General features: G+C 44.2%; 1 protein-coding gene across 1 annotated transcript in view; it reads right to left on the minus strand.

Moving 5' to 3' along the window:
• Positions 1 to 24,574, minus strand: part of LOC126428082 (tubulin alpha-3 chain-like) — a 231,150-nt gene that overhangs the window by 73,901 nt on the left and 132,675 nt on the right. Inside the window, exon 4 of the mRNA XM_050089970.1 lies at positions 12,514 to 12,710. Coding sequence (XP_049945927.1) covers positions 12,514 to 12,710 — 197 coding nt within the window. The remainder of the gene's footprint in view (positions 1 to 12,513; positions 12,711 to 24,574) is intronic.

Raw genomic sequence — 24,574 nt, forward strand, 5'->3', positions numbered from 1 at the left:
CTCTAGGTGGTACACTTGTGAGAAAGCAAAATTACTTCTGCAAAACATATACAACAGCTAATTCACATGTGAGGCAGGAATTAAGCAGACTTTGTGCTAATTAGTCATGTGAAAGGTTGAAGCAAATGCTGTAAAAATATCAGGGGTCTAAACCAGGTTTGACCAAAAAATACATGGAACCGTTTAATTTTGTTGATGGTAAATGTTCTTTTGGTATTATTGTTCCTGATATATTTTGACATTTGTGGCTATGATGGATACCAAAAAGTTAGATGTGTTTTGCTATGTTCCAGAATTTTTGACTTTTGGAAAACACAGATAGTTTTTCTTTAAGAGCAGAATAAAGTGCAGCAACTCATTGATGATGCTGACAGCTGCTTTTGACTAATCTTTCAAGAATAAAACTAATGTTTTCATGTGATTCAACTGTTTCCAAGAGGAACTAGAAGATGAATGCACTGATTATCCCCAGCACATCAACAACTGATGAGAATGCTCAAACAGTAAGATGGTTATTTGCAATCCTTGACACATGGCAGGGCTCTCCTCATTGGTTTCACATATGAAGCATTGCATGAATAACTGCTTAAGCACCTCTGCACACATTGTAATTGGTCTGGTCTTGTCTTGTCTTTGAGGTACATAAGAGAGTCATATAGTTTTTCAATCTCTGTAAGTAGGCTTTTTCCAGTTACTTGGCATCTGTCCATAGTACAACGTATTCATGACTGCATGAAAGTTATGAGACATGCACAGAAATAACACAACAGCATCTCTCCAGTTCTGATACATAATACATACCATTGTATATTAGCAGATCATATTATTAAGGGTCAGAATGTGTAGACAGGTCATCCAATCTGTATTTGGTTCTAGACTGCAGATAGGTAAACCCACTGAACAGTTTTTTGAGGCAAGCTGCTGTCTTAACAACTTCCATGAATTACTCACTCATACTCTTCTGCTCATACTGACATTTACCACACCACAAATAGTGCCCAAGCGGTGAGCATGTAATGCGAGTTAAAACATGGGGAGAAGCTCTATCCACTGATATGCGACTATTTTCTGTATGTTTTGTTTCCATGTGGTCATCTTCCAAAACCCCGGATGTGCTTATGGATAACCCTGTCAGCATATGAGGCCTCTTTTATTTTAAACAGTGCCTAGGTCACCAGACAGAAACACTTTATCTGTGAATTCCAAACTAAGCCACTCCTGCCTCCAATATACCTGGTGGTTATAGTTATATTGCAGCTTCTCACATAGGTCCAGTGTGGCCTATAATTATTATATTGCAGCAAAATTTGGTAGATATTCTAATGTGTCACTGTAATGAGGAACCAGATTACACTTTAAAAAAAAATATTATTTCCAATTTTGCCACCAGATGCAAATCTAGCACTGTGAATGCAAGAAATATGTACAGGAATGTTTCCATATGTAATGGATTAAGAGTGGGTTGTGCACAGAAAAGGTCAACATTGATTTTATTACTAACTGCCACTTACACAATTTTTTAAATATGAGCACTAGAGACATTGACAAAATGCTGTACAGTGACAGAGTTGCACCTGCTGGCCAAAACTTGGAACTAATTTTTTTTCCACATAAGGACCCAAATTAGCGCCTTAGTATACACTACATGATAAAAAGTATCCAGACACACCCAAAAACATAAGTTTTTCATATTAGGTGCATTGTCCTGCCACCTACTGCAAGGTACTCCATATCAGTAGTCATTAGACATCATGAGAGAGCAGGATGGGGTGCTCCGTGGAACTCATGGACTTTGAACATGGTCAGGTGAGTGTGTGTCACTTGTGTTATACATCTGTATGTGAGATTTCCACACCTCTAAACATCCCTAGGTCGACAGTTTCCGATGTGACAGTGAGGTGGAAACATGAAGGGACACATACAGCACAAAAGCATACAGGCTGACCTTGTCTGTTGACTGACAGGAACTGTGTACAGGTGAAGAGGGTCATGTATGTATGTATTGAACTGGGGACTGAGAAATGATGGAGAGGCTTTGTCCCCGCCATAGCCCTCAATGGTACACAATCCCACAACAGGCTACAGCAGTCCATTCATCCCACCATCAACCCACACCAAACCTAGGGATATTGTGAGGTTTGGCCCCCAGCAGAATGTCTCATTCCAGATGACCATAACCCCAATGTTTGGGTGATAGAGTAATTGAGTAATTATGGAGTATGTACACATAGTGTTTGTGCAGCAATCGCTGATACAGTGTGACTGAGATGGAATAAGGGGAACCAGCCTGCATTCACCAAGGCAGATGGAAAACCGCCTTAAAAATTGTCCACATGCTTGCCGGCACACTGGACCTTGACACTAATCCACCAGATGGATTCACGCCGGGAACCATCATGCCTTCCCACTCGGGAAGCAGTGCGTTAGACCGCATGGCTAGCCATACAGGCTGAAGAGAGTCATAATGTGTAATAGGCAGACATCTATCCAGACCATCGCACAGGAATTCCAAACTGCATCAGGATCCACTGCAAGTACTATGACAGTTAGGCCGGAGGTGAGGAAACTTGGATTTCATGGTCGAGAGGCTGTTCATAAGCCACACACCACACTGGTAAACACCAAACAAAGCCTCACTTGGTGCAAGGCGCGTAAATATTGGACGACTGAACACTGGAAAAACGTTGTGTGGAGTGTCGAATAACAGTACACAATGTGGCGATCCGATGGCAGGGTGTGGGTATGGCGAATGCCCGATGAACATCATCTGCTTGCGTGTGTAGTGCCAACAGTAAAATTCGGATGCGGTGGTGTTATGGCGTGGTCGTGTTTTCCATGGAGGGGGCTTGCACCCCTTGTTGTTTTGCGTGGCACTATCACAGCACAGGTCCACATTGATGTTTTAACCACCTTCTTGCTTCCCATTGTTGAAGAGCAATTCGGGCATGGCGATCACATCTTTCTAGACAATCAAGCAGCTGTTCATAATGCATGGCCTGTGGTGGAGTGGTTGTTGTTGTTGTTGTTGTTGTTGTTGTTGTTGTTGTGGTCTTCAGTCCTGAGACTGGTTTGATGCAGCTCTCCATGCTACTCTATCCTGTGCGAGCTGCTTCTCTCCCAGTATGTACTGCACCCTACATCCTTCTGAATCTGCTTAGTGTATTCAACTCTTAGTCTCCCTCTACGATTTTACCCTACACACTGCCCTCCAATACCAAATTGGTGATCCCTTCATGCCTCAGAACATGCCCTACGAACTGGTCCCTTCTTCTTGTCAAGTTGTGCCACAAATTTCTCTTCTCCCCAATTCTATTCAATACCTCCTCATTAGTTATGTGATCTACCCATCTAATCTACAGCATTCTTGTGTAGCACCACATTTCAAAAGCTTCTATTCTCTTCTTGTCCAAAATATTTATCGTCCATGTTTCACTTCCATACATGGCTACACTCCAAACAAATGCTTTCAGAAACGACTTCCTGGCACTTAAATCTATACTCGATGTTAACAAATTTCTCTTCTTCAGAAACACTTTCCTTACCATTGCCAGTCTACATTTTATATCCTCTCTACTTCAACCATCATGTTATTTTGCTCCCCAAATAGCAAAACTCCTTTACTACTTTAAGTGTCTCATTTCCTAATCCAATTCCCTCAGCATCACCTGATATAACTTGACTACATTCCATTGTCCTCCTTTTGCTTTTGTTTATGCTTGCTCAATATACAGATTGAATAACATCAAGGAGAGGCTACAATTCTGTCTCACTCCCTTCCCAACCACTGCTTCCCTTTCATGCCCCTCGACTCTTATAACTGCCATCTGGTTTCTGTACAAATTGTAAATAGCCTTTCGCTCCCTGTATTTTCCCGTGCCACCTTCAGAATTTGAAAGAGTGTATTCCAGTCAACATTGTCAAAAGCTTTCTTTTGTCCTCTAGCCATCCCTGCTTAGCCATTTTGCACTTCCTGTCGATCCCACTTTTGAGACGTTTGTATTCCTTTTGGCCTGCTTCATTTACTGTGATTATACGACAATAACATCCCTGTAATGCACTGGCTTGCACAGAGTCCTGACCTGAATCCTATGGAACACCTTTGGTACCTTTCGGAATGCGGACTTGGTGCCAGGCCTCACGGACCGATATCGATAACCTCTCCTCAGTGCAGCACTCCGTGAAGAATGGTCTGCCATTCCTAAAGAAACCTTCCAGCACCTGATTGAACGAATGTCTGCAAGAGTAGAAGATGCCATCAAGTCTAAGGGTGGGCCAACACCATATTGAATTCCAGCATTACTGATGGAGGGCGCCATGAACTTGTGGTCATTTTCAGCCAGGTGTCCGGATAGTTTTGATCACATAGTGTATCTACCATGTTCAACTGCCATATGGTAATTACAGTCCACAATGGACCTCCATGAATAGCTGCACTTAAATTATAGCCACCTGATACATCTTGCGTGATGTCTGAGAAGGTAAAAATCAGAGAATTCTGCGTTCATACTGAGGGGGGTATCAGTAGACATTCTTCTGAAGCTGAAAACTGCAAATGGAATAGGAAAGGGTGAGCAAGTAAGGTCAGTTGCAGGGAAGGCGAATTGTAAACTTCGGTTTATTTGGAGAATTATTGGAAAATGTAGTTCATCGGTGAAGAAGGTCGCAAACAGAACACTTGTAAGACGTATTCTTGAGCATTGCTCAAGTGTTTGCGATCTCCATCGTACCACGTAAAAGGAAGACATCGAAGCAGTTCAGAGGCATGCTGCTTGATTTGCCGCTGACTGCAAAATAGTCCTGCTGTCACCAACATGCATCTCTCACGAGGTTTGCGAAGACAAGAGAATTCAGGGCTCCTACACATGCATAGGGACAGTCGTTTTTCCTCATTTCTATTACGAGTGGTACAAGAAGGGAATGTCTGACTATGGTACAAGGTACCCTCTGCCATACGCAGAATGGTGGGTTGTGGAGTACACCTACATCTACATCCATACTCCGCAAGCCACCTGACGTTGTGTGGCGGAGGGTACCTTGAGTACCTCTATCGGTTCTCTCTTCTACTCCAGTCTCGTATTGTTCGTGGAAAGAAGGATTGTCGGTATGCCTCTGTGTGGGCTCTAATCTCTCTGATTTTATCCTCATGGTCTCTTCGCGAGATATACGTAGGAGGGAGCAATATACTGCTTGACTCCTCGGTGAAGGTATGTTCTCGAAACTTCAACAAAAGCCCGTACCGAGCTACTGAGCGTCTCTCCTGCAGACTCTTCCACTGGAGTTTATCTATTATCTCCGTAACGCTTTCGCGATTACTAAATGATCCTGTAATGAAGTGCGCTACTCCCCGTTGGATCTTCTCTATCTCTTCTATCAATCCTATCTGGTACGGATCCCACACTGCTGAGCAGTATTCAAGCAGTGGGCAAACAAGCGTACTGTAACCTACTTCCTCTGTTTTCAGATTGCATTTCCTTAGGATTCTTCCAAAGAATCTCAGTCTGGCATCTGCTTTACCGATGATCAACTCTATATGATCATTCCATATTAAATCACTCCTAATGCGTACTCCCAGATAATTTATGGAATTAACTTCTTCCAGTTGCTGACCTGCTATATTGTAGCAAAATGATAAAGGATCTTTGTTTGTATGTATTCGCAGCACATTACACTTGTCTACATTGAGATTCAATTGCCATTCCCTGCACCAAGCGTCAATTCGCTGCAGATCCTCCTGAATTTTCCATTGTTACAACCTCTTGATATACCACAGCATCATCCGCAAAAAGCCTCAGTGAACTTCTGATGTCATCCACAAGGTCATTTATGTATATTGTGAATAGCAACGGTCCTACGACACTCCCCTGTGGCACACCTGAAATCACTCTTACTTCGGAAGACTTCTCTCCATTGAGAATGACATGCTGCGTTCTGTTATCTAGGAACTCTTCAATCCGATCACACAATTGGTCTAATACATACATACATACATACATACCGCGCGAACCACTATACGGTGCTTGGTGGAAGTTGCCCTGTACCACTACTACTCATTTCCTTTCCTGTGCCATTCAGCCCATATGCCTCCTTACGAGCCCTAATATCCCGTATCTTATCTTCATGTTCCTTACGTGAAATGTATATTTGCAGTAGTAGCATCGTTGTGCAGTCAGGTTCAAATGCTTCAAATTTTCTCTATAGTGGTCCTCGAAAAGAACGTCACCTTCCGTCCACGTATTCCCGTTTGAGTTCCCGAAACATAAACTTGTGAGTTGCATAATACTTGCGTGTTGTAGACTTACCGGTAACAAATCTAGCAGCCCGCCACTGAATTGCTTGGACGTCTTCTTTTAATCAGACCTGGTGCGCATCCCAAATACTCGGGTAGTGCTCAAGAATAGGTCGCACTAATTTCCTATATGTGGTCTCCTCTACAGGTGAACCACGCCTTACTTAAATTTTCCCAATACACCGAACTCGATCATTCCCCTTTCCTACCACAATCCTCACATGCCCGTTCTATATCATATCGGTTTGCAAAATTATGACCTGATATTTAAACAACGTGATTGGGTCTAGTAGAACACTACCAATGCTGTATCCGAACATTACAGACTTTTTTTTTCCTAGTCATCTGCATTAAGCTACATTTTCCAACATTTAGAGCAATCTGTAGCTCATCAAACCAACTAGAAATTTTGCCTATGTCATCTTGTATCCTCCTACGGTGACTCAACGTCGACTCCTTCCTGTACACCAGAGTGTCATCAGCAAACAGGTGCCAATTGCTGCTCACCTTGTCTGTGATTTATGTATACAGAGTGTTACAAAAAGGTACGGCCAAACTTTCAGGAAACATTCCTCACACACAAATAAAGAAAAGATGTTATGTGGACATGTGTCCAGAAACGCTTAATTTCCATGTTATAGCTCAGTTTAGATTCGTCAGTATGTACTGTACTTCCTCGATTCACCGCCAGTTGGCCCAATTGAAGGAAGGTAATGTTGACTTCGGTGCTTGTGTTGACATCGACTCATTGCTCTACAGTACTAGCATGAAGCACATCAGTAAGTAGCATCAACAGGTTAGTGTTCATCACGAACGTGGTTTTGCAGTCAGTGCAATGTTTACAAATGCGGAGTTGGCAGATGCCCATTTGATGTATGGAATAGCACGGGGCAATAGCCGTTGTGCGGTACGTTTCTATCGAGACAGATTTCCAGAACGAAGGTGTCCCGACATGAAGACGTTCGAAGCAATTGATCGGCGTCTGAGGGAGCACGAAACATTCCAGCCTGTGACACGCGACTGGGGAAGACCTAGAACGACGAGGACACCTGCAATGGACGAGGCAATTCTTCGTGCAGGTGACGATAACCCTAATGTCAGCGTCAGAGAAGTTGCTACTGTACAAGGTAACGTTGTCCACGTCACTGTATGGAGAGTGCTACGGGAGAACCAGTTGTTTCCGTACCGTGTACAGCGTGTGCAGGCACTATCAGCAGCTGATTGGCCTCCACGGGTACACTTCTGCGAATGGTTCATCCAACAATGTGTCAGTTCTCATTTCAGTGCAAATATTCTCTTTACGGATGAGGCTTCATTCCAACGTGATCAAATTGTAAATTTTCACAATCAAGATGTGTGGGCTGACGAGAATCCTCACGCAATTGTGCAATCACGTCTTCAACACAGATTTTCTGTGAACGTTTGGGCAGCATTGTTGGTGATGTCTCGATTGGGCCCCATGTTCTTCCACCTACACTCAATGGAGCACGTTATCATTATTTCATACGGGATACTGTACCTGTGCTGCTAGAACACGTGCCTTTACAAGTACGACACGACATGTGGTTCACGCATGATGGAGCCCCTGCACATTTCAGTCGAAGTGTTCGTACGCTTCTCAACAACAGATTCGGTGACCGATGGATTGGTAGAGGCGGACCAAATCCGTGCCCTTCACTCTCTCCTGACCTCAATCCTCTTGACTTTAATTTATGGGGGTATTTGAAAGCTCTTGTCTACGCAACCCCGGTACCAAATGAAGAGACTCTTCGTGCTCGTATTGTGGACGGCTGTGATACAATACGCCATTCTCCAGGGCTGTATCAGCGCATCAGGGATTCCATGCGATGGAGGGTGGATGCATGTATCCTCACTAACGGAGGACATTTTGAACATTTCCTGTAACAAAGTGTTTGAAGTCACGCTGGTACGTCCTGTTGCTGTGTGTTTCCATTCCATGGTTAATGTGATTTGAAGAGAAGTAATAAAATGAGCTCTAACATGGAAAGTAAGCGTTTCAGGACACATGTCCACATAACGTATTTTCTTTCTTTGTGTGTGAGGAATGTTTCCTGAAAGTTTGGCCATACCTTTTTGTAACACCCTGTATAAAAATATTAGCGCTCCTATCAGACTTTCCTGAGGCATTCCTGACGATACCCTTGTCCCTGATGAACACTCGCCATCGAGGGCAACGTACTGGATCTTATCACTTAAGAAGTCTTTGTGCCACTCACATTATCTGGGAACCTAATCCGTATGCTCGTACCTTTGTAAATAGTCTGAAGTGGGGCACTGTGGCAAATGCTTTTCGGAAATCTAGAAATATGGAATCTGCCTATTGCCCTCCATCCATAGTTCACAGCATATCATGCCTAGCACAATATTCATGTGGTTTTCTGGGTAGGCCACAGGAGACTTTTGATCTGATACAGTATCTTGCAGATGTGTAGTACTGGCTTAACGTCTATACACAGAGAGGTTTTCACATCTCGTGGTGTCACCCCAGATCACGTAAGAAACGGATTGACCGTCATTACGGCGGAACAGGCAACCGTAAAAATAGTTTTCCCGTCGATCAACAGATGTCGCAGGCGACGCTACAATGCTTAAGTGCGCCTCATTTATGACGGGGGCCGAGTTTAGGTTCGTTCTACGCATCTGACGTCACAAAACACAGTTAGCCAATGAACAGAGAAGGTGTTATATCCTAGCCAGTAATGCCACCCGAGCCCGCTGCCAAAAGGTTGGCAGCATCAAAGTCCGGACGCCGTCCGCCTAAGCAGCGCCAGCGATACAGGAAATCGCCGCAAGTCTACGCGCGCCACCGCTGGCTTCTGGCTTCTTAAGCGCTGGAGTCGCGAGCGCAAGGACAGTTCTGGATTCGCCGCTCAGTTGTATACTCGCCACCGATTTGTGTACTTGCTAGTCAGTTGTGTGTTCATCGCAGCAGAGTTGTTGTTTGTCGTCAGCCGACGCTGACCTAGCCGCTCCGAACTAGACAGATTTCTGTAGACACGGAGTTCACTATTGTGTTGCTGTATCTTCGTTAATAAAGATAAGTACCGACTTTTATTTAATCAGAGTGTTTGGGTTTTCATCTTTCTGTTCACTGTTCCAGCGGACCTGTCGGCCCGCTATTAACAGTGTGGCGGTGACTTCGTAGGCCGTTTCTACAGCGAATTGTTTGTCGCTACGAACACCGCCACAAAAGAAGGACGTTGCCAGAGTTTGACTGCAGTGCAGAGCACGGACGAGTGTCTTCAGTTTTAGAAACGTTCAGTCATAAGTAATTGAACAAAAGCAATGTCTTGATAGCAGACTTTCTTTTATAGAAAGTTTGGAAAAAGTATTCTTTATACCAATTGCTTCATATTCTATTAATTAATTAAAACAAACAAGCAATAAGCCTCCTAATTCAAGCGATAGCAAGGAAAGGTGTTTGTATCATTCTCACTAACCGCTTTTTTTTTCGCAATAAAAAACAGCAGTAATTGTTATATCCTATTGTACTTCGACGAAACGTAATTCATAATCATACCAACAGTGTTTGCCGGTTTTTGCATATTATTTTAAAGCTCTCCGGTAGATACATTAAACGACGAGCTGCGTTAGCATAATGGTTAGAGTGTCTGGCTGTTAAATGAAAGGTTTTGAGTTCAAACCTTGTTCAGAGCTTGATATCTTATAGTGGCAACTAAATTCGACCATATGGAAAGTATACGCTATCGACTTTTACCTCTGCAAACTCTTCAAAATTTCGTGCAATGGTTTACTACATCTAATGGTGCACAATAACTGCATTGAACATCGAAACAAAATTAAGTCATTTATGGGGGAAAGTATCAGTCAAGAAGATGTGTAAAAATCAATTTTTTTGGCCAAAAAGTATTTATGAAATCGAATGATAAAGTGTGTCAAAGCAGTCGAAACACCACGTGTCTGCACAGGCGAGCAATGCAATGATGACAAAATCGCGCACATCGCGGAATGCGGGGAGCACGTCTCTGTAGCAGCGAAAGGGTTCATGCGACCGTGGTGACTTTACTTCATAGACTGGGCGCTCCCCCCTAAACGTAAGTTTGCGAACTATACTATGGCGCTGCTTCTCTTGGCGTGTACAACTGGCAACGCAGCAATGTCCCGCGTCTGGGCAGGCATGCGCGAACCGCCAAGATAAAAGAATTGAACTATAATTGACCTGTCCATGTCGCGGCATTGGCAACACTGTATCTTCGGTGACGTGAATGACTCTGATTTGTGTTCGGCTAGAGTGCTGCGCGCGAAATGCATTCGTCACACAGCTGACTATAGCTCATGATCGGCTGTGGTTTTTCCCAAGTTTTCAATCGAAGAATGTAGATTAGCTCCTGTAATTCTACAAACCAAGTTTATTTCTACTGTAGGGATATCTCTCACAATTATATGCGAAATGAAATAAATGAAAAGTGACACACAAACATTTCTTGCGAGTTACTGTTTAAATGCAGACTGTATTGCAGTCGCATAGGTTATACACTCGCCTTCCATGCCGTCTATTTCCTCTTTATTATACAGCTCTTCTGATATGGATAATGGTGGTAAAAAAGATCTCCACGTGCAGGTTAACACTAGAAAGTTTTCAAAATCTTCTCAACGTCTTTGAAATATAATCAGTTAATTTACTGACAAATGTTGCACTGATCAGTGGGTTTCGCGTCCTGACATTACCGACATAATTATTTATTTTGGTTCAAATGGTTCAAACGACTCTGAGCACTATGGGACTCAACTTCTGAGGTCATCAGTCCCCTATAACATGGAACTAGTTAAACCTAACTAACCTAAGGACATCACACACATCCATGCCCGAGGCAGGATTCGAACCTGTGACCGTAGCGGTCTCGCGGTTCCAGACTGCAGGGCCTAGAACCGCACGGCCACTTCGGCCAGCTTATTTATTTTGCATAGAGTATCTATAGGGATTAGGTGAGTTATAACGATAATATATTTTTCACATTGAAACTGTAAATAAGTTTGAGAAACATATTTTGCATCCTTTCTAAGTATTTCTGTAAGCATTCTTAAGTATAGTTGCATTTTGCATATGATTAGTTGTAAACGAATATAATTTCATGTACGCACTTAACAACGATATCTTCGAAAAAAAATAAACATTGTGAAACTTTAAATATCGTGAGTAAAAAAAATTCTGTGATGGTAAACATATTAAGTTTGCGATCAGCACATCTACTATTGTCACAAGCAGTACTGTTTTGCTCAGATTTAAGACATTACTTCTTTCTAGTTAAATACGGTAGAGTGATCAAGGAAAGGCAACAAAACTTATTTGTGCAGCCTAACGGAGAATCTTTATTTGATACTTAAATACAATATGAATAAACTACTTATTTTTTTAAATTTTCAGTTTTGAGACAGTTCTACTACATTTTTAGCTCAGGATTTGTCCGTCTACTCCTCCCACAGTTGATATACTAGCAGGCCCTCGGCATGACGACTCGATCCAAAACCACCGGTATGTCAGAAACAGCTGTACTTAACAGACGCCAAATGGTGGAGAGCTGCACGCGTTCGGACGATGTTGCCACATATTTCACAGAACGGAGTGCCATCTAGTGGTTGGTGCCACAAGTAAGGGTGTGATGCTGTTGCCACCTGGTGGCCGTTCCCAGACAAGGGTTGCCTGCTAGACCAAGCGATCGGGCAATCTGTTTCTTCCGTGATCTGGGTGTCACTTAAACCCAGTCAGTACGGGCCTGACCATCTAGGATCAATGAGGAGTATTTGATTCATGGTGTATCTTGCACGTGTTGTCCAAGGTCGACTTTTGAGGGACAGGAGGTTTTTTTGGCTCCTGGTTTATATTGCACATAAACTGGGAACTTTATAATGGGTAACTTAAGGACATATAGTATGGGCCTGACCATGTACTGACACTGGGGAGTTTCTGTCTCTAGGTGTATCTTGCAGGTGCACAGTCTGGCCTCAACAGCTGAGGGACAGTGGTGCTGTTTCATCTAGAGGTGTATTCTGCAGGTGTGTAGTCTGGGTGTGATGCTTTAGAAGCACTGTGGACTTGATGTCTCACAGTGTCTCTTACACACATATAATCTGGGCCTACCGTCTAAGGACACTGGGGACTTTTTTTGACAGAATATTTGTTGCAAGTGAGTGGTGTGGACTCGACCGTACACAAGTGTGCCACCAGAGTGCAGGCAGAGTCGTACCTGCGGGGCCGGGTAGATAGAGAAGGCGAGCTTGCTGCGCTTTGGGTAGTCCACAGAGAGCCTCTCCATCAGCAGAGATCCGAACCCGGAGCCGGTGCCGCCCCCGAATGAGTGGAACACCAGGAAGCCCTGCAGCGCCGCACACTGGTCCGCCATCTTGCGGATCCGATCCAGTGTGACGTCGATGCACTCCTTACCTGCAAATGGCCGCCAATAAGTGATACAGTGATACACAATACATTCTAGTACTACTACGTGGCGAAACTACAGTGTGCAGTAGTCACAGTGCAGAGCTAGTACTAATGAATAACTTTATGTATGAGAAATAAATGTGGTTCCTAGCATGGTTTGACGCCACTTTAGCAGTTTAGGTGTCAGTTCGCTGTTTATATGATTCGAGTGGGTTCACATTTGGCCTCATCAGACTGAATGATAGCCTTTCAGACTATGGATGGTAGTTATTGCTGAAAAAATCGATTTGCGGTTATATCGATTTTTTGCTACGCCAGTTTCATCTGACTGTTAAAAATCGCTCAAAATAAATGGCTTCTGTACTGTCTGCCATCGGGTTCCCTTAAATGGCAGACAGCACCGCATAACAGCCACGCTATGAGGGAAACAAACCAACAGCCAAACAGGCGAAGACATCAGGTAAACACGCCGAAGATTCCAGTCGATTAATAGGAACCTTTCCTTGCAGAGGTCGCCGCGACATATCCGGCCACGGATTCCTATGCCGGGTTTCTATTGGCTCCAGCTCACTACATAGGCCCTGCTGGTCGAAGGCAGACCAGTCTTCGTCCGATGCTAATGGCAACCGCCATAACAGAGTCTCCGAGAAGATATCACCGAAGCCACTGTACTGCACCGCCGATCGAAGTACCAGCTGACCGAGAGGAACCACATCTCCGGCTAGATTGACGGACGTCTACATCTATTGTACAGCCAGCTATTGTATTGTAGAAGAAGTTACGTTCAATAAACTGTTGGAGAATACAACAGTTTCTGAAATAACTGATTTTCGGTTTTTTATTTCTTATAACATACGCAGAAATCGAGCAGATTGAAAAATTTTGACTCGCTCAGGTTCAAGATACATAGAATCAAAGTATTAAATAAAAATAGGCAAATAAAAGAAAACTTACTCTGTGCACCATATGCTGCTTTTCTCTAAAAGAGATAAGTACTGAATACTACAAAAATTCACCAGTAGTCTCCCACTGATACAAAGTTTTTTGAAATTCTGCTGAAAAATCATGTTGTAATGGGGAATATTTTCAAGTGCTACAAGCAGATGCGGATACAGCAAGCAGATCAGCTGCTTTCTGTTTTTATTGTATACCATGAATGAATTGTTGTTAAGTTTGTTACTGTTGACATAATTTCCTTCCTCTTTTATTGCTTCATAGAAAGGCAGACAGATCTTTAGTCTTTTAAAGCAAATGAAGCATTGTACTTCGTTACTTCATCACTTCTTACGAATATATCCAGATTAGGTTTGGTGCCATTCTGCAATATAACGGACGTCCGGTGACGATAGCAAGAAACCACTGTACAGACCAGGTGGGGGCAAGCCTTGCACACTTAGGGTGACCAGATGCAACTGTTTAAAAAGGAGGACGAACAGCTTCAAAAAGGAGGACAAAGGAAGAAAAAAAAGGACAAGTCAAACGGGTCAACTGCAAATTAGGATACCACCCATCAGCTTTGGACAAGTCACGTGACTGTCTGGAATTACCGGTAAAACCAGTAGTTAATTGTTACTGGTGGTCAGGTGGTGATTCCCAGAGCAATATTTTGTTATTTTAAATTAAAAACATTGATTGTGGTGACAGTGTGGCATCAATTCAAAAATGTTCAAATGTGTGTGAAATCTTATGGGACTTAACTGCTAAGGTTATCAGTCCCTAAGCTTACACACTACTTAACCTAAATTATCCTAAGGACAAACACACACACCCATGCCCGAGGGAGGCCTCGAACCTCCGCTTGGACCAGTCGCACAGTCCATGACTGCAGCGCCTCAGACCGCTCGGCTAATCCCGTGTGGTGTGGCATCAGTTGCTTTTATATTTATGCGTAGTTTTAAGATTTAACAAAGACGGCTGCCTAAACGCCACTCCTGATTGGCTGACGGATGGCATCCTCATCTGCAATATTCCCCATCAAACATACGTTCAATTTTAATAAATGAGTTTATTATTTATAGACGTAATACACATACATTCCTTAACAATTATTGATACTTCTCGGAGGAAACAATTTTTTGCAGAAGTTTAGGGTTACTTAACAGGTAATGGTAATATGACACACATGAAAATTCTTTTAAATTAAATTGGACCATCAACATACCTTTCAATGATTCAAGGTTTAATCTATTCTTCTCATCAGTCCACTGTTTGGTAATCAGAGAAAATATTCTCGATCCTGGTGCCACCTACTAACATCAACTTCATGCGTATTTATCACGAAGGCTGTGCCAATAGTTAAAGTATCTAAGAAAAGAGCAATAGAACGGGACGAATTGTAAATTTAACTGTATTACGCTCAACTTTGCGAAAAAGCCGGACACTGTAAAAATCCGCCCGGATCCCGGACAAAGAACTAAAAAGGAGGACATGCCTGGATTAATCCGGACGTCTGGTCACCCTATGCACACTGCAGGTACACAGACGTACCTTAGGTCACGACACACAGCAAAAGGCACATTACTGTCTCAACAATGCAGTTATAATTCTTACGCCACGTGTTTGTGTGGTGTGCGTACTGTAAGACCTTCGGTACACACACCATCAGATTATTTGACTTGTCGCTCTAACGAAGTAGGCGAGTGTCAGCAATATGTCTCGTGGTCTTATCGTGGCGTGTTTATCTTCTGCCGTTAGGTCAGATGATAGAAATGCCACTTGCACACTTAGAGTAGCAGATTGACGGTGACCAACTTTAAACAGAACTTGATTAATTTTCAGACACATTTATTAAAATAGTAACAAGCATAAACCTTACGTAACTTGATTCTGGATGCTATTTACAATTGACAATCTGAAGTTCCTTTGGTACGTTAATCTTATTCTCACATATCTTTGATACTTGACAAAGTTTCTATACATTTATCTTAATGGCTGTGTACAGGAATATGGTAATCTTATTAGGTGCAGACTGAAACTTGACTATAGACTGGTACAGACTAATGTAGACTGGTACAGACAGGTGCAGATAAATGCAGACTGACTATCCAGAGGTCTGTACACTCACTATAATACCTCGCGCGTTCATGTATCACTGCGCGAGTGTGATCTGTGAGGCAAAATGGTTCTATGTTAGCAGCAATCTCATTGGCTGCGTTACATATTAATACGCGGATCGGCGGAAGCAGAATTTGGTCCGTCTCTAAGGCAGCGCCATCTCGTAGTGCGGAGACGGACGAGTGCTGTGCCTGCACTGTTGTGCTTAGCGGGGAGCGTTCTAGTGGGAAAGTTGCGTACGCGCTGACTACGCGGAACTATGTACACAACAGTTTGTTCCGCATTGCTATCAGCATTGTTAGAAATGTAACACTGACCGCTTTTCCCCGTTTTCTATTAAAAAAACGCGATATGTCAAACCAATGCAAACGTTAAGAATAAAGATTACTCGTTTTTTGCAGAGAAAAGGTTTATTTAATAACGAAAAGTTTTAGCACTGCTGCTAAGGCTATTTTGATATTTCGGTATTTTATTCGGTTATTAGTAACAAACAAAAACACTTGTTATAATCGAGACTAAACAAAAATACCGGTTATTCAAAACCAAAATACTGGTATCCGTTTTTGCCAGGTGGGGTTTTTCCATCCCTTTTCCAGACCCTCTCGCCTCACAACTAGGGTTGCCATTTCTAGCTGTCACTGTTCTGGGGTAACCACAACCGCTGGAACGTAGGTGAAGAACGCAAGAGAAGAGAAGACGGTGAAACTACGTAGGCTAACGGTGCACTGACCAGGACCATGCCGGCCGATGTGGCCGAGCGGTTCTAGTCGCTACATTTCGGAACCGCGCGACCGCTACGGTCGCAGGTTCGAATCCTGCATCGGGCATGGCTGTGTGTGATGTCTTTAGGTTAGTTAGCTTTAAGTAGTTCTAAGTTCTAGGGGACTGATGACCACAGATTTTAAGTCCCATAGTGCTCAGAACCATTGATCAGGACCGCACCACGAGGGGAGCGGCCTCTACAACAGCTCCCGCCAGACCCCGCCGCTTAGTATCGGCTCAGTATTGGCAGAGGTATTACGACAGTATATGGACAGGCTAGCAGAGAACGCTACGATAGCAGTTATTAGTGATCCACAAACTGTATGTCAAACTTGCATGAACATTGTATACAAGGTGTTACAAAAAGGTACGGCCAAGCTTTCATGAAACATTCCTCACACACAAATAAAGAAAAGATGTTATGTGGACATGTGTCCGGAAACGCTTAATTTCCATGTTAGAGCTCATTTTAGTTTCGTCAGTATGTACTGTACTTCCTCGATTCACCGCCAGTTGGCCCAATTGAAGGAAGGTAATGTTGACTTCGGTGCTTGTGTTGACATGCGACTCATTGCTCTACAGTACTAGCATCAAGCACATCAGTACGTAGCATCAACAGGTTAGTGTTCATCACGAACGTGGTTTTGCAGTCAGTGCAATGTTTACAAATGCGGAGTTGGTAGATGCCCATTTGATGTATGGTTAGCACGGGGCAATAGCCGTGGCGCGGTACGTTTGTATCGAGACAGATTTCTGGAACAAAGGTGTCCCGACAGGAAGATATTCGAAGCAATTGATCGGCGTCTTACGGAGCACGGAGCATTCCAGCCTATGACTCGCAACTGGGGAAGACCTAGAATGACGAGGACACCTGAAATGGACGAGGCAATTCTTCGTGCAGTTGACGATAACCCTAATGTCAGCGTCAGAGAAGTTGCTGCTGTACAAGGTAACGTCGACCACGTCCATGGCCTCCACGCTCTGCTGACCTCAACCCTCTTGACTTTCATTTATGGGGGCATTTGAAAGCTCTTTTCTACACAACCCCGGTACCAAATGTAGAGACTCTTCGTGCTCGTATTGAGGACCCCTGTGATACAATACGCCATTCTCCAGGGCTGCATCACCGCATCAGGGATTCCATGCGATGGAGGGTGGATGCATGTATCCTCGCTAACGGAGGACATCTTTAACAGTTTCTTGTCGTTTTTCTACATCTACATCCATACTCCGTAACCCACCTGACGGTGTGTAGCGGAGGGTACCTTGAGTACCTGTACTGGTTCTCCCTTCTATTCCAGTCTTGTATTGTTCATGGAAAGAAGGATTGTCGGTATGCCTCTGTGTGGGCTCTAATCTCTCTAATTTTATCCTCATGGTCTCTTCGCGAGATATACGTAGCACTCCGTCTTGAGGCCCAAGTGGCCCATCGGGATCATCCGACCGCCGTGTCATCCTCAGTTGAGGATGTGGATAGGAGGGGCATGTGGTCAGCACACCGCTCTCCCGGTCGTTATGATGGTTTTCTTTGACCGGAGCCGCTTCTATTCGGTCGAGTAGCTCCTCATTTGGCATTACGAGGCTGAGTGCACCCCGAAAAATGGCAACAGGGCATGGCGGCTGGATGGTCACCCATCCAAGTGCCGGCCACGCCCAACAGCGCTTAACCGGTGATCTCACGGGAACCGGTGTATCCACTGCAGCAAGGCCATTGCCTGAGATATACGTAGGTATGTTCTCGAAACCTCAACAAAAGCCCGTACCGAGCATCTCTCCTGCAGAGTCTTCCACTGGAATTTATCATCTCGGTAACGCTTTCGCGATTACCAAATGATCCTGTAACGAAGTGCGCTGTTCTCCGTTGGATCTTCTATATCTCCTCTATCAATCCGATCTGGCACGGATCCAAAACTGCTGAGCAGTATTCAAGCAGTGGGCGAACAAGCGTATTGTAACCTACTTCCTTTGTTTTCGGATTGCATTTCCTTAGGATTCTTCCAATGAATCTCAGTCTGGCATCTGCTTTACCGACGATCAACTTTATATGATCATTCCATTTTAAATCACTCCTAATGGGTATTCCCAAATAATTTATGGAATTAGCTGCTTCCAGTTGCTGACCTGCTTTATTGTAGCTAAATGATAAGGGATCTTTCTTTTTATGCATTCGCAGCACATTACACTTGTCTACATTGAGATTCAATTGCCATTCCCTGCACCATGCGTCAATTCGCTGCAGATCCTTCTGCATTTCAGTACAATTTTCCATTGTTACAACCTCTAAATATACCACACCATCATCCGCAAAAAGCGTCAGTGAACTTTCGATGTCATCCACAAGGTCATTTATGTATATTGTGAATAGCTACGGTCCTAAGACACTCCCCTGCGGCACACCTGAAATCACCCTTACTTCGGAAGACTTCTCTCCATTGAGAATAACATGCTGCGTTCTGTTATCTAGGAACTCTTCAATCCAATCACACAATTGGTCTGATAGTCCACACGCTCTTACTTTGTTCATTAAATGACTGTTTTCAGGCGGGCGTTGCAGAAAATTACTTTGATTTTATCATTATTTAGATTTCTTGCCTTGTCTGTTTGTTACATTTGTGTCTTCAAAAATGTCCACCCCACCTGTCCCCGCCACAGCTAATGCAGATGTTTCAGTTCCAGAAACAACAAATCTCTACTTTCCTCACCACGGTGCAGCAGCTACTTGCCAACACTGTGCGCCCAGCGGAACAAGCGCAAGAATGGCTCGAGTGGTTGTCACACTCTGAAGCCCGCGACATCGCCCACAATGTATAGGTACTGTGAAACTTCCCTATCTACTGAAGTGCAGTGTTGAGGCTCCTACAAAAACTGTTCCTTAACGCCACTCCCAAACAGAACGAGGGAAAAATGACTGCCTATATGCCTCTGTACGAGCCCTATTCTCTCTTATCTTATCATTGTGGTCTTTCCGCGAAATGTAAGTTGGCGGCAGTAAAATTGTACTGCAGTCAGCCTCAAATGCTGATTCTCTAAATTTCCTCAGAAGCGATTCACGAAAAGAACGCCTCCTTTCCTCTAGAGGCTCCCACCCGTGTTCGTGAAGCATTTCCGTAACTCTCGCGTGATGATCAAACCTACCAGTAACAAATCTAGCAGCCCGCCTCTGAATTGCTTCTATGTCCTCCCTCAATCCGACCTGATAGGGATCCCAAACGCTCGAGCAGTACTCAAGAATAGGTCGTATTAGTGTTTTATAAGCGGTCTCCTTTACAGATGAACCACATCTTCCCAAAATTCTACCAAGGAACCGAAGACGACTATCCGCCTTCCCCACAACTGCCATTACATGCTTGTCCCACTTCATATCGCTCTGCAATCTTACGTCCAAATATTTAATCGATGTGATTGTGTCAAGCGCTACACTACTAATGGAGTATTCAAACATTACGGGATTCTTTTTCCTATTCATCTGCATTAATTTACATTTATCTATATTTAGAGTTAGCTGCCATTCTTTACACCAATGACAAATCCTGTCCAAGTCATCTTGTATCCTCCTACAGTCACTCAACGATGACACCTTCCCGTACACCACAGTATCATCAGCATACAGCCGCACAATGCTATCCACCCTATCCAAAAGATCATTTACGTGGATAGAAAACAACAGCGGACCTACCACACTTCCCTGGGGCACTCCAGATGATACCCTCACCTCCGACGAACACTCACCATCGAGGACAACATACTGGGTTCTATTACTTAAGAAGTCTTCGATCCACCTGCGCTTTTTTCCAGTCGCTCGGGACTTTACGTTGGGCAAGAGATTCGCGATAAAGTAAGGAGCCGATGCTGTAGAGTACTCTCTGTAAAACCGAATTGGAATCCCATCAGGACCTGGCGATTTATTTATTTTCATCCCATTCAGCTGCTTCACAACCCCAGGGATCTACATCTACACCTACATGATTACTCTGAAATTCACATTTAAGTGCTTGGCAGAGGGTTCATCGAACCAAAATCATACTGTCTCTCTATCATTCCACTCCCGAACAGCGCGCGGGAAAAACGAACACCTAAACCTTTCTGTTCGGGCTCTGATTTCTCCTATTTTATTTTGATGATCATTTCTACCTATGTAGGTTGGGCTCAACAAAATATTTTCGCATTCGGAAGAGAAAGTTGGTGACTGAAGTTTCGTAAATAGATCACGCCGCGACGAAAAACGTCTTTGCTTTAATACCTTCCATCCCAACTCGCGTATCATATCTGCCACATTCTCTCCCCTATTACGTGATAATACAAAACCAGCTGCCCTTTTTTGCACCCTTTCGATGTCCTCCGTCAATCCCACCTGGTAAGGATCCCATACCGCGCAGCAATATTCTAACAGAGGACGAACGAGTGTAGTGTAAGCTGTCTCTTTAGTGGACTTGTCGCATCTTCTAAGTGTCCTGCCAATGAAACGCAACCTTTGGCTCGCCTTCCCCACAATATTATCTATGTGGTCTTTCCAACTGAAGTTGTTCGTAATTTTAACATCCAGGTGCTTAGTTGAATTGACAGCCTTGAGAATTGTACTATTTATCGAGTAATCGAATTCCAACGGATTTCTTTTGGAACTCATGTGGATCACCTCACACTTTTCGTTTTTTAGCGTCAACTGCCACCTGCCACACCATACAGGAATCTTTTCTAAATCGCTTTGCAACTGATACTGGTCGTCGGATGACCTTACTAGACGTAAATTACAGCATAATCTGCGAACAACCTAAGAGAACTGCTCAGATTGTCACCCAGGTCATTTATATAGATCAGGAACAGCAGAGGTCCCAGGACGCTTCCCTGGGGAACATCTGATATCACTTCAGTTTTACTCGATGATTTGCCGTCTATTACTACGAACTGCGACCTTCCTGACAAGAAATCACGAATCCAGTCGCACAACTGAGACGGTACCCCATAGGCCCGCAGCTTGATTAGAAATTGCTTGTGAGGAACAGTGTCAAAAGCTTTCCAGAAATCTAGAAATACGGAATCAACTTGAGATCCCCTGTCGATAGCAGCCATTACTTCGTGCGAATAAAGAAGTAGCTGCGTTGCACAAGAACGATGTTTTCTGAAACCATGCTGATTATGTATCAATAGATCGTTCCCTTCGAGGTGATTCATTATGTTTGAATACAGTATATGCTCCAAAACCCTACTGCAAACCGACGTCAATGGTATAGATCTGTAGTTTGATGGACTACTCCTACTACCCTTCTTAAACACTGGTGCAACCTGCGCAATTTTCCAATCTGTAGGTACAAATCTACCGGTGAGCGAGCAGTTGTATGCGATTGCTAAGTAGGGAGCTATTGTATCAGCGTAATCTGAAAGGAACCTAATCGGTATACAATCTGGACCTGAAGACCTGCCCGTATCAAGCGATTTGCGTTGCTTCGCCACACCTAAGGTATCTACGAGGTGCATTCAAGTTCTAAGGCCTCCGATTTTTTTTCTCCGGACTGGAAAGAGATAGAAACATACGCATTGTTTTAAAATGGGGCCGCGTTCATTATCAATACGTCCCAGAGATGGCAGCACCGCACGGCAGATGGAATTTCACCGCCAGCGACGAGAGTGAGAACTGTTTTAAATACTTAAAATGGAGACGTTTTCCTTACTTGAACAGCGTGCAGTCATTCGTTTTCTGAATTTGCGTCGTGTGAAACCAGTTGAAATTCATCGACAGTTGAAGGAGACATGTGGTGATGGAGTTATGGATGTGTCAAAAGTGCGTTCGTGGGTGCGACAGTTTAATGAAGGCAAAACATCGTGTGACAACAAACCGAAACAACCTCGGGCTCGCACAAGCCGGTCTGACGACAGGATCGAGAAAGTGGAGAGAATTGTTTTGGGGGATCGCCGAATGACTGTTGAACAGATCGCCTCCAGAGTTGGCATTTCTGTGGGTTCTGTGCACACAATCCTGCATGACGACCTGAAAATGCGAAAAGTGTCATCCAGGTGGGTGCCACGAATGCTGATGGATGACCACATAGCTGCCCGTGTGGCATGTTGCCAAGCAATGCTGATGCGCAACGACAGCATGAATGGGACTTTCTTTTCGTCGGTTGTGACAATGGATGAGACGTGGATGCCATTTTTCAATCCAGAAACAAAGCGCCAGTCAGCTCAATGGAAGCACACAGATTCACTGCCACCAAAAATATTTCGGGTAACCGCCAGTGCTGAAAAAACGATGGTGTCCATGTTCTGGGACAGCGAGGGCGTAATCCTTACCCATTGCGTTCCAAAGGGCACTACGGTAACAGGTGCATCCTACGAAAATGTTTTGAAGAAGAAATTCCTTCCTGCATTGCAACGAAAACGTCCGGGAAGGGCTGCGCGTGTTATGTTTCACCGAGACAACGCACCCGCACATCGAGCTAACGTTACGCAACAGTTTCTTCGTGATAACAACTTTGAAGCGATTCTTCATGCTCCTCCCTACTCACCTGACCTGGCTCCTAGTGACTTTTGGCTTTTTCCAACAATGAAAGACACTCTCCGTGGCCACACATTCACCAGCCATGCTGCTATTGCCTCAGCGATTTTCCAGTGGTGAAAACAGACTCCTAAAGAAGCCTTCGCCGCTGCCATGGAATCAAGGCGTCAGCGTTGTGAAAAATGTGTACGTCTGCAGGGCGATTACGTCGAGAAGTAACGCCAGTTTCATCGATTTCGGGTGAGTAGTTAATTAGAAAAAAAATCGGAGGCCTTAGAACTTTAATGCACCTCGTACTTCTAAGAAACTCATGCTAGCAGCTGTTCGTGTTTCAAATGTCTATCACTATGTCCTCCATACGGGAATCTGTACGAGACTCAAACGGCGGTATGTTTGTACGATCCTCCTTCGTGAAGGTTTTCTCAAACGCTGAATTTAAAATTTCAGCTTTCATTGCAGATAGCTTGCAGCGCCGCCATCAAAATCAACTTAGCCTCTGTCAGGTACATCATGATATTTCAGTCTCTCTTGCCCCAAATTCACGGATTCAGAGGAGAGCGCGGCTACAGCAGCCGCCAGAGAGTGTCCTCACGACACTGCTGGAGACGGAGCCTTCGCTTCCTCCGCCTCCTCTCGTCCTACCGATGGAGCTGGACCCGCTCACACTGCAGCAGTCACCGCCTTCTTCATTTGGTTCATGGCAGGAGGTGGACGCGTGCCTTTCTGGTCGTTTTTCGGGGGACGTTTCCGCCAGAGTGTAGGCCGGATGGCTGGGTACGACCGGAAGTTTGACGTCCCCTGCAGCCACAGCTTTTGGCCCGGCGATCCGCCCACACTCCTGCCTCCCCCCGTCGTCGCACTTCCTACACGACGACGGTCCGTCGCTTTGAGGCGGATGAATGTTTTGGCGTAACCACAAGCGCCGGAACAAAGATGAAGAACGCGATACAAGAGAAGGCGGTGAAACGACGTCGCCCAGTGGTGCGCTGATTTGGACCACACCATGACAGGATCGGCCTCTACAAGAGGAGAATATAGGCGCCGCTTCTGCTAGCCTCGAGCGCTCATTATCGGCTCAGTATTCGGACAGTATATGGAGAAAAGCAAAACGAGGATAATGGCATGTAGTCGAATTAAGTCGGGTGATGCTGAGGGAATTAGATTAGGAAATGAGACACTTAAAAGTAGTAAAAGAGTTTTCCTATTTAGGGAGTAAAATAACTGATGATGGTCGAAGTAAAGAGGATATAAAATATAGACTGGCAATGGCAAGGAAAGCTTTTCTGAAGAAATTTGTTAACATCGAGTATATATTTAAGTGTCAGGAAGTCGTTTCTGAAAGTATTTGTATGGAGTGTAGCCATGAATGTAAGTGAAACGTGGACGATAAATAGTTTAGACAATAAGAGCTGTTCGAAATGTGGTGATACACATGCTGAAGATTAGATGGGTAGATCACGTAACTAATGAGGAGGTACTGAATAGAATTGGAGAGAAGAGGAGTTTGTGGCACAACTTGACTAGGAGAAGAGACCGGTTGGTAGGACATGTTTCGAGGCATCAA

Source organism: Schistocerca serialis, chromosome 12 (genome assembly GCF_023864345.2).
Source record: "Schistocerca serialis cubense isolate TAMUIC-IGC-003099 chromosome 12, iqSchSeri2.2, whole genome shotgun sequence".
In the NCBI taxonomy this organism is placed as follows: domain Eukaryota; kingdom Metazoa; phylum Arthropoda; class Insecta; order Orthoptera; family Acrididae; genus Schistocerca; species Schistocerca serialis.